General features: G+C 34.2%; 1 protein-coding gene across 1 annotated transcript; it reads right to left on the bottom strand.

Moving 5' to 3' along the window:
* Positions 1-2,320: 2,320 nt before the first annotated feature.
* On the bottom strand, positions 2,321-8,124 carry LOC123666758 (cyclin-dependent kinase 9). Its single transcript, XM_045600812.1, has 5 exons — positions 7,194-8,124; positions 6,678-6,763; positions 4,098-4,235; positions 3,384-3,463; positions 2,321-3,040 (listed from the first exon to the last, which is right to left on the bottom strand). Exons 1-5 carry the CDS (start codon positions 7,873-7,875, stop codon positions 2,821-2,823), a joined length of 1,206 nt encoding a protein of 401 aa, XP_045456768.1. The 5' UTR covers positions 7,876-8,124; the 3' UTR covers positions 2,321-2,820.
* Positions 8,125-8,792: the final 668 nt, after the last annotated feature.

The following is an 8,792-nucleotide window of genomic DNA, read 5'->3' as shown; positions in this document are numbered from 1 at the left end:
TTCTAGGAACTGTTAGTTTACTTCTAATCTGAAATGCCATTATAAAGGAAAAATTACTGCTGCATTTAAAAGATCACAGTCAACTAAATGCTTGACTTATTGCCGATTACTGTTGGAATATCAAAACTCAAAATGAAAAAATTGTGATAGCTTCCTTATAAGTAAACGTTGACAGTGACCGTAAAAGCTGAAAAACTTAATTGATCACTTTATAATTAATTACTCACATTGGGTTGATTGTTATTTTAATAAAACTCAAAAAATATAATATATTTATATAATTATATTTACAGATAACCATTGGAACATACAAATCTGTTCATTTATTATAAATTTATCTACTTTTATTTTTAATACAGTCTTAATTGTATAGTCGAAAGCTGGCAGTTAATTTGAAAACAATTAACGTCCGGTTCTTTCATTCAAAAAACGATTCGTTTCGTTTACGAACAGTTTAATATCGAAGACATCGTGTCGAATTTTTTCCACTATGTGAAATAGACGTATTGTCTGCCTGATAGCAAGCGGTTACCGTAGCTTATAGACGCCTGCAACACCAGAAGCATCGCAAGCGCGTTGTAGACCCTTCCCAGGAGCGAAAGTATTAAATAACAAACAAACGTTTTTTGAATATAGGAACCGGTATTCAGTAATATGTAAAACTTAAAAATAAAATAACTTAAAAACCGATTTAAAATTACACTTTTTCTTCTGTATTATGTAAAAGTAATTTGGACCATTACATAAATGTACATAGGTGATGAGCTTTTTATGTACATTTATGTAACGAATAGGATAAGGGCCTGTTTCACAGGTTATAGATAAAGTTTATCTTGTACATAAGTTACGAATAAACTTTAACGGCGAGAGGTAGAATAGACCTGTTTCTTGATAATGAATAAACTACAACTTTAAGATGGCGAATAGAAAAATCAATATATTAGAACTAGATGGTAAAAAGAATAATGAATCGAAATCTTTTAGCTGTCGGATACCCGTCATCCGTCAAATAGCGTTATCTACAACTGACGAAACAGGCCCCCAGTCTATTAAATTACAAATATATTTTAATTTACATACATCCATACAAATATTTTATGTACGAGTCAACACTTAGTTACGTGTACATACATACAACTTTTACATAATCATATGTATGTAATTATATTAAAACTTTGTACACACCAGGAGACAATGTTCAAAACCAGTCAAGTCCATTTCCCCATAATTCTACTTAAGACAACATTTGAAAGTCGTTTGTTTTAGACTATTTCTTTAAAATAGGGACAAACTTAAAATTATGTTTAACGAATTTAGTACATAATAAAATTTATTCAAATACTCAACAGAACATTTACCAAACAATACTCTCGTAACAGAATTTTTCAGATTAAATTACATAAATGTAATTTGGTTTTTTCTTGGCTTTTTTTAAAAAAAAAATTTATAGATAAATTATGCTTTCTCCGACCTTATTGATTATTTTTATAACCTTTTTATATTATTTTTCATTTTCTAATGTTTTGCAGAATGTCATATACTTTTCTTTTCTCATAATATATGTACCTCAACCAGCATTATCATTTTTTACAAGTTAACTCTGCCAATATTTTATCGCCATATGTTTTTTCATGAACACAGATTTAAAAAAAGTCATACAACAACTAACACAAAAAAGGAACATTCCAGTTTGGTGAGATTGTTTGAAAATTATGAGCCTGCCTACATACATTTTAGCGTTTCATTTTTATTTACAATATATACATATCGTCCTTTGCCAACAAACTGGTCACCTAGAGATCGCTCTATTAGCGATAAGGTCGCACATTATATACTATTCTATTTTTAAATGTTCATTATAATTTTTATCTTCCGTCATTCATCCATTCATTCAATTTCAATTAGCTGGCAACGAATTTTTTTTTTATTTTTTTTTGTATTTTTTACCATGCGGAACTTTTTTCTACTATTTAAAGTATTCTTTATTTTTTTAACCTTATAGTATACTTTAAACCACTGTCAATTTGGTTTATTTATAGATATATAGTTCCTATATTCAGAAAACGGTTCGTACTAGAAGTCATCCATAAATCAAGTCTTTTGGTGATTTATATTTATAACAGAATATTTGTCATGTTTCTTTTTGAACATTGTGAACTCCTGACATTTTGGTACTGTTGCAAGCGTTGATAACCATGAAAACTTCAGTCTTAATGATTCATACCCAAATTGTACCACCACAAAATATATTACATAATATTCTGTTTGAAAACAAGTCTAGGCTATATTAAACAACAGCAATTTACAATTTCAAAACTAATTTGGTGTTACATCATTTACTCGTACAAGGCTTTTGATGGCCAAAATAACATATACAATGGAATATAGCCTGGAAAATGAAAAAGGCATGAAGAAGATTAAGCAGTGAAGAATAGCATGTACCAATAGGGCCTAGAAGCTATCGGAGCCCTACTTTTGTGACACTACAGCGACCTCCTTATAAACATTAGGTCACAAAAAATACGCCCTGTTCCCATAAACGATTTCGTGATTAAAGATAACATACAGACGATCACATATCACAACCAACTTATCCAAATTTTATTAAAAACCCTCTTTGATAATTAATTATCATTTTTAACAAATTCTTTCCTAGTATTCCGAGTCTTGTGTTGAACCCGTACCGATTAATTTTTAACACATTTAGAACACTATCCAGCCAGAATCCTGCGAGTGTTGATTTCGTTAAGGCTGATTCCTGACTTAATAATCATTAACACTCGAGTTGAGGCAGTTAGAACTTAATCTTGATTGACACATTTAGAACACTCTGTCCTGGTAGCCCGAGTCTTGTGAGGGTTGGGTCGGTTTGGGCTGAGCCCCTGGGGGGTGGTGATGGTGCCTGAGATGTCCAGGCCGGCGTGGAGGGGCGAGGTACTCGAACATGCTCTGAGTGTGTTGTGCTAGCATGTTGGCGAGGTCACACGGCATCGGATCGGTCCAGAAGAAATCATGGTTTAAAGCTGTATCTGCGTCATATCTGAAAATATATAAGGCATAGGCATTAATTTGTGTAACTTGATATTGAAGAAAATGGTAGATTTGAATGATAGGGGTTTTTTATACTACACAGCTGGCTAACAAGTGCACAGTACGCCCGATAAGCGGCTACTGTACCTTATGGATGCCTGTAACACCAGAAGCGTGGCAACCACATTACTGGTCCTATCCACAACTCTCTCCAGGACCTCTCGCTACCTTATTCACCACAGAAACACAACACTACTTAAAAGCCTGTAAGGTTGAGCTACTTTTTCACTCGGGATGCTCCAAATGTTAAACGAGATGCTTAAAAAAATATTTTTTAAACTTATAATTTTTACCTTTTTGCCGGATCCAATTGCAGTAATTTATCAAGTAAATCGCAGCCATATGGATCCTTCACATATGGCCTAAGCCTTTCCTACAAAACAAGAAAAAGAAAACTTTAACCTTACCCCATTCCTATATTATATAAAGAAACCATTCAATTTTGAACAATTTGTTATTAGTTCAATTAACATAGTCTCATGAAGGTCTAGTTACTATTAGGTTCTTTGTTTACTTGGTTACTTTGAGTAAATTGAATAAATATTTATCAATTCTATGTGAACAATACATTCAACATCACGTCAGCCTACTAGCACAGCAGTCCACTACTGGACAAATACCTCCACAAGTTCGAGCCAAAAACGGCGTGAACTCATGTGTGTTGCCTATAGTCACCGCACTGGGCAGGCGGGTTAGTAACCGCAGGGCTGGCTTTCTCGCACCGAAGACGCTGCTACCCGTCTTCGGCCTGTGTATTTCAAAGCCAGAAGTTTGTTGGTTATCCCGCCATCGGTCGGCTTTTTAAGTTTCAAGGTGATAGAGGAACTGTGTTATCGTTTAGTCGAGAGGGGGTGGCTGTATTATTTAATGCCGTAACCTTGCAGCTTGAACAATTCATTGAATTTGAATTGAACAAAAGGAGGTCTTAATGCTGAACAGCATCCTCTACCAGGCAATCTACAACATATTTCAGAAGTTTTCTAAATTAAAATTGCTTCAAATCTCACCTTAACCTTCCTCTTCTGACCTTTAGGTAATTCCATCTTATTGTACAAATCTAAATTTTCAACGCCGGGCCAGACATCTGGGGTGCAGGAACCGCACAACTGCGATATTAATATTAGTTGCTGCTGTTCTGTCGGTCCCTGGAAATTGTTTATTTACTGTCTTATTTATTCAGGCAGGCAGTTGAAATAACTTAATAATTGTTTTTATCCAATGACATCTATTTTAATAAAAAAAAAATAGATGTCTTTGGACATCTATTATCCGCCACGTTGCATTGGAGCAGCGTGGTGGATTAATCTCTGATCCTTCTCCTACATGGGGAAGAGGCCTACGCAAAGCATTATTATTAAAAAGAAAATCTCATCTGTTCTTAAATTGACGTGTGTTTGAAGTTATTTATAAATTCATCTATCTACCAATATTATAAAGTTGAAGAGTTTGTTTGTTTGAGCGCACTAATCTCAGCAACTACTGGTCCGATTTGAAAACTTCTTTCAGCGTTAGATAGCTCATTTATCGAGGAAGGTTATCGGCTATATATCATACCGCTAAGACCACTAGGAGCGGAGCACCAATAAAGACTGTGTCAAAATTGGGTTTTTTTTCTTTTGAAAGCTTCCTGCTTTCCGCTGCGTTTCCTGCGTAAACAGTAAGTTTTGCAAAACTCATGTATGATAGAATTGTTCCTATTTCACGCAGACGAAATCGCGGGCAGAAGCTAGTATATTTGTAAACATGAAAAATATGTTCTTCTCATTAACTCGACTCAACCTCAATAGTTATATAGTATATTATGTATTAAAACTAGAATATCCCTTTACACCCGACTTGATATGATAGTGAGACTTGATTTTCAAAAATTCTGGCATGTACGCAAATTGATTTTTCGAGACGCAACCTGCCTCGATAGATCGTGAGACTATCCTTTTCTTAGAAAAAACTCGCGCGGCCCTGATTTGAACCTGTAAGTTGCCCGTAATCACAGTGAAAGATGGCTACCTTTTTTGGCGCGCGAACTCGCTCAGGTAAGTAATTTATTTACAATCAAATTATTCCACTTGTTATAGTTTTGTTTGTGTGATTTACTTAAATAAGTGTTGTTTTATACCTATATGTATCTAATTTGAACCTAGCACGCTTACTTAGGCATATATTGTGACTCAAAATCAAAGACGCACGATCGTGTAGGTTAGGTGTTATGTACTAAATGGATATTCATAATTTTTTTGTACCTTAACAGGATTTTCCTGTATTTATGATCGTTTGACAAGGGTTTTATCTTAATTTTTGGGAATACACCTAAGGGATGACCAAGTAGCGCAAATATTAGCAGAAGGAAATGATTCGGAAATTGAGGAATTTGCCGATGATGAGGAAGATTGTATGGCGAGAGTCTAAGACCACCTAGAAGAGAGTGAATCTGTTTCTAGCGATGAATACTCTTTAAGTGAATGAGGCACCACCACTTATACCAACAATATCCAGAAGCAGGGGATCCTCTAGAGGCAAATCAGGTAAAAAAATATATAGAAGACTGGCTAGCGCAAGAGATAGAGGGCAGGTTATGGGAAGAAGACAGGCTAGAGGAAGAGGACAGGCTAAAGGAAGAAGAGAGACAGGTGAGAGAGTCTGGGTAGAAACTGCCAATACAGATAAAGCTCATGATTATACTCCGCTTATGATAAATCAAGTTCGCTCTCCGATTGATTATTTTCGTGACTATTTTGATGATTCATTCCTGGAAGAAGTTGCTAGGTGCACGAATCTATACCATTTGCGCAAATCCTGCATTGAATTCAAAACTACCAGACTGGAAATAGCAGAACTCTTTGCTCTACAACTAATCATGGGCTGTATTCCCTATCCAAAACTATCTATGTACTGGAAAACTGGAATGAAACTGGCATTGTGGTCAGCGACACCATGACCAGAGACAGGTTTCTAACTCTACGTAATGCACTTCACGTTGCCGACAGCGACAGGCCAACAAAAGCTGAAAAAATCAACGAAATGTGTAACCGATTGGAGAGAGCCCCCCAGCTACTACTCAATAAATGACCAAAAGTTTACTGGTCGTTGCAAACTTCGCCAAGTAATAAAAAATAAACCAAGGCCAGTATTCTTGAAAAACTGTGTTTTAACAACCAGTTTTTATAAGTTTAATACCAAAAAAAGATTAATAACCTAATTAAGGAAGAAATATTTTAGTTTTCTAATAAGATTGTTGATTGTTTTGTCAAAAACATTATAACAAATGTATAAAAATTACTCATTATTAGTTACGTTAATAAATGATTATGAATACTTTTCAATTAATTTAATTTTCATTTAGATAATATTAAAATATATCCACAAACTAGATAAAACTTACATCTCGAGCCATCTCCTAAGCCCCACGCTCGTGAGGGTAAGTTGTCAGGAAACCAGAGACTTCAGGTTTTTTTTAAATATTTTTTACATAATACTTAGATGCCCATGAAATAGTCATATGAATTTCAAAAAAATCTGAGTAAATTATTTTCATCAGTTGTAAAGGGATATAAACCATTATTTTCTTATGTATTTATTATCATGCAAACCTGCATAATAGGTGATCGAGTCCACATCTCAGCCATGATGCAACCGGCTCCCCACATATCAACTGGGGGACCGTAGTTACGATCACCTGTAATTAACGAGTTTAAAGACGTTACAAATTTTAATTATGTTTAACAAGCATAACATATTGAAAACTATGGTTATTCTATTATTACTATTAGTATTTTGATATTATCAATATTTATAAATTTATATCTGTAAGTTAAAGAGATGAAAGTAAAACAACACTCAAATCAATAATTGTCAATTTAAAGATCTACTCTTTTCGTTACCTCATAATATATTACTGAGTGGATCAATTTCAATGTTTATTTTAGTAATTGAAAACTGATTCTTTACTTAAAATTCTAACCCTAAGGCTACCTTTAAGAAATTCCCATAATGCAATAAGGCTGCCTCACTGTGCCCATTTCTTTTCCCTGAACAATTTTTTAATATATATTTCTATACATAGTATACAGTTAAGTATATATAGTATTATACACATATTAACCTACCTAATAATAATTCAGGAGGCCTGTACCAGAGTGTTACCACTCTATTTGTATATTTATTAGCTTGTCCTGATTTAGCAACACTGAACGCTCTCGCTAATCCAAAATCAGCCAGTTTTAGTATTCCATTTTTGGTTATGAGCACATTAGCAGCTTTCATGTCTCTGTGTAAGATTTTATTACTGTGAATGTAGTATAATCCGTTTAGTAACTGCTGCATTACCTTTTTTATTTCACCTAAACTAAATTTTACATTTACATTTGATAATAAACCGGCTAGATCGTGTTCACAAAAATCAAATACTAAATAAAATGTTGATCTGTATTTGTTGTGTAGTGTCGCCTTAGTTCTGCATATTTCTATCAAATTTACGACATTTTCGTGTTTCAAAAGCTGTAATATCTTTATCTCTCGCAGGGCTGTGATCGGAAAACCTTCTTTCTCGTTATCCATGAGAACTTTTTTCATTGCAACGAACTTTTTGTTACTGTTCCTAGCACGCGCTTTGAACACTTCTCCGAAGGTTCCCTGACCGATTTTTGCGACTTTCTCGTATTTAGAAGATTCATCGCAGAACGGGAAGTCGAAATCTTCGATGTATTTCTCCTTTTCTCTCATGTTTAGGATAGTCGAACTGGTGCTTAGAACTGGCGCAGGCTCCCGTGGAGCACTGACGCCTTGCATTTTGGAAGCAATTTTGGCGGTTTAAAGGAACTTCACGTTAAAATAACACACTTTCCACGCTCTTCCGTTCAAAAAAAAAAATGTAGAATAACTTGTCGTTAAAATTAAATATCACATACGCAAACTAAAAATTCTACAAAATGTTTTGATAGAATGAATATGTCAAAATGACAAATAAGATGAAAGTTGAATGAAAGTCCGAAACAGAGTACAGTTATGAAACGTCATTGAGCCTGAGGCCTAAGGTGAGAAATACATAAATACCTACGTTGTACGGTTGTACCAGGGCTGCCAGATATACGAGTGAAAAATGCAAAAAAATCGTACTTATACGATTTTTTTGCATTTTTACTCATGTACGATCGCTAGACCAAGATCGTACGCAAAATGTACGATTTTTATATACCTGGAAGCATTCCATAATGAAGAAACGTCATCCACCGGCAAGCATGAATTTCGGAGGATTTCCCAACTACCTAACGCGTGCCTAAATCTTTTACTTGAATGAAGACTCTTTAAAAAATCATATAAAGGCTGTATTTGTTTGCTTTCTAACGAAACTTATAATTTCTCTTTCAGTTATAATTACGACTTGAAAAAAAAAACACATTTTGAAATAAAAAACAGTATGAAAATTATAAAATACTGGCTGAATTTGCTTTTAAATTTTGGGTTTCTACTTTCAAATGGGATTCCTCATAAACAGAAGTTAAATGTTTGTTACCCGATAGAAATATTAATTTTGTATCATATTATTATTGTGAGGTTTCTGGAAAACTTAAAATATACGTGGTAGATCAGCTATTAATAACTTTTCAAAGTAGAATCAAATTGGTAGAAAAATACCAACCTCTGAAATTATCTACCTCAGGGACAAATTTTGAGTTGGTTACACTGAAATGCTGTCAAAGCATTGT

This window comes from Melitaea cinxia, chromosome 27, assembly GCF_905220565.1.
Source record: "Melitaea cinxia chromosome 27, ilMelCinx1.1, whole genome shotgun sequence".
Taxonomy (NCBI): Eukaryota; Metazoa; Arthropoda; class Insecta; order Lepidoptera; family Nymphalidae; genus Melitaea; species Melitaea cinxia.
This window is presented reverse-complemented; position numbering and strand designations above follow the sequence as displayed.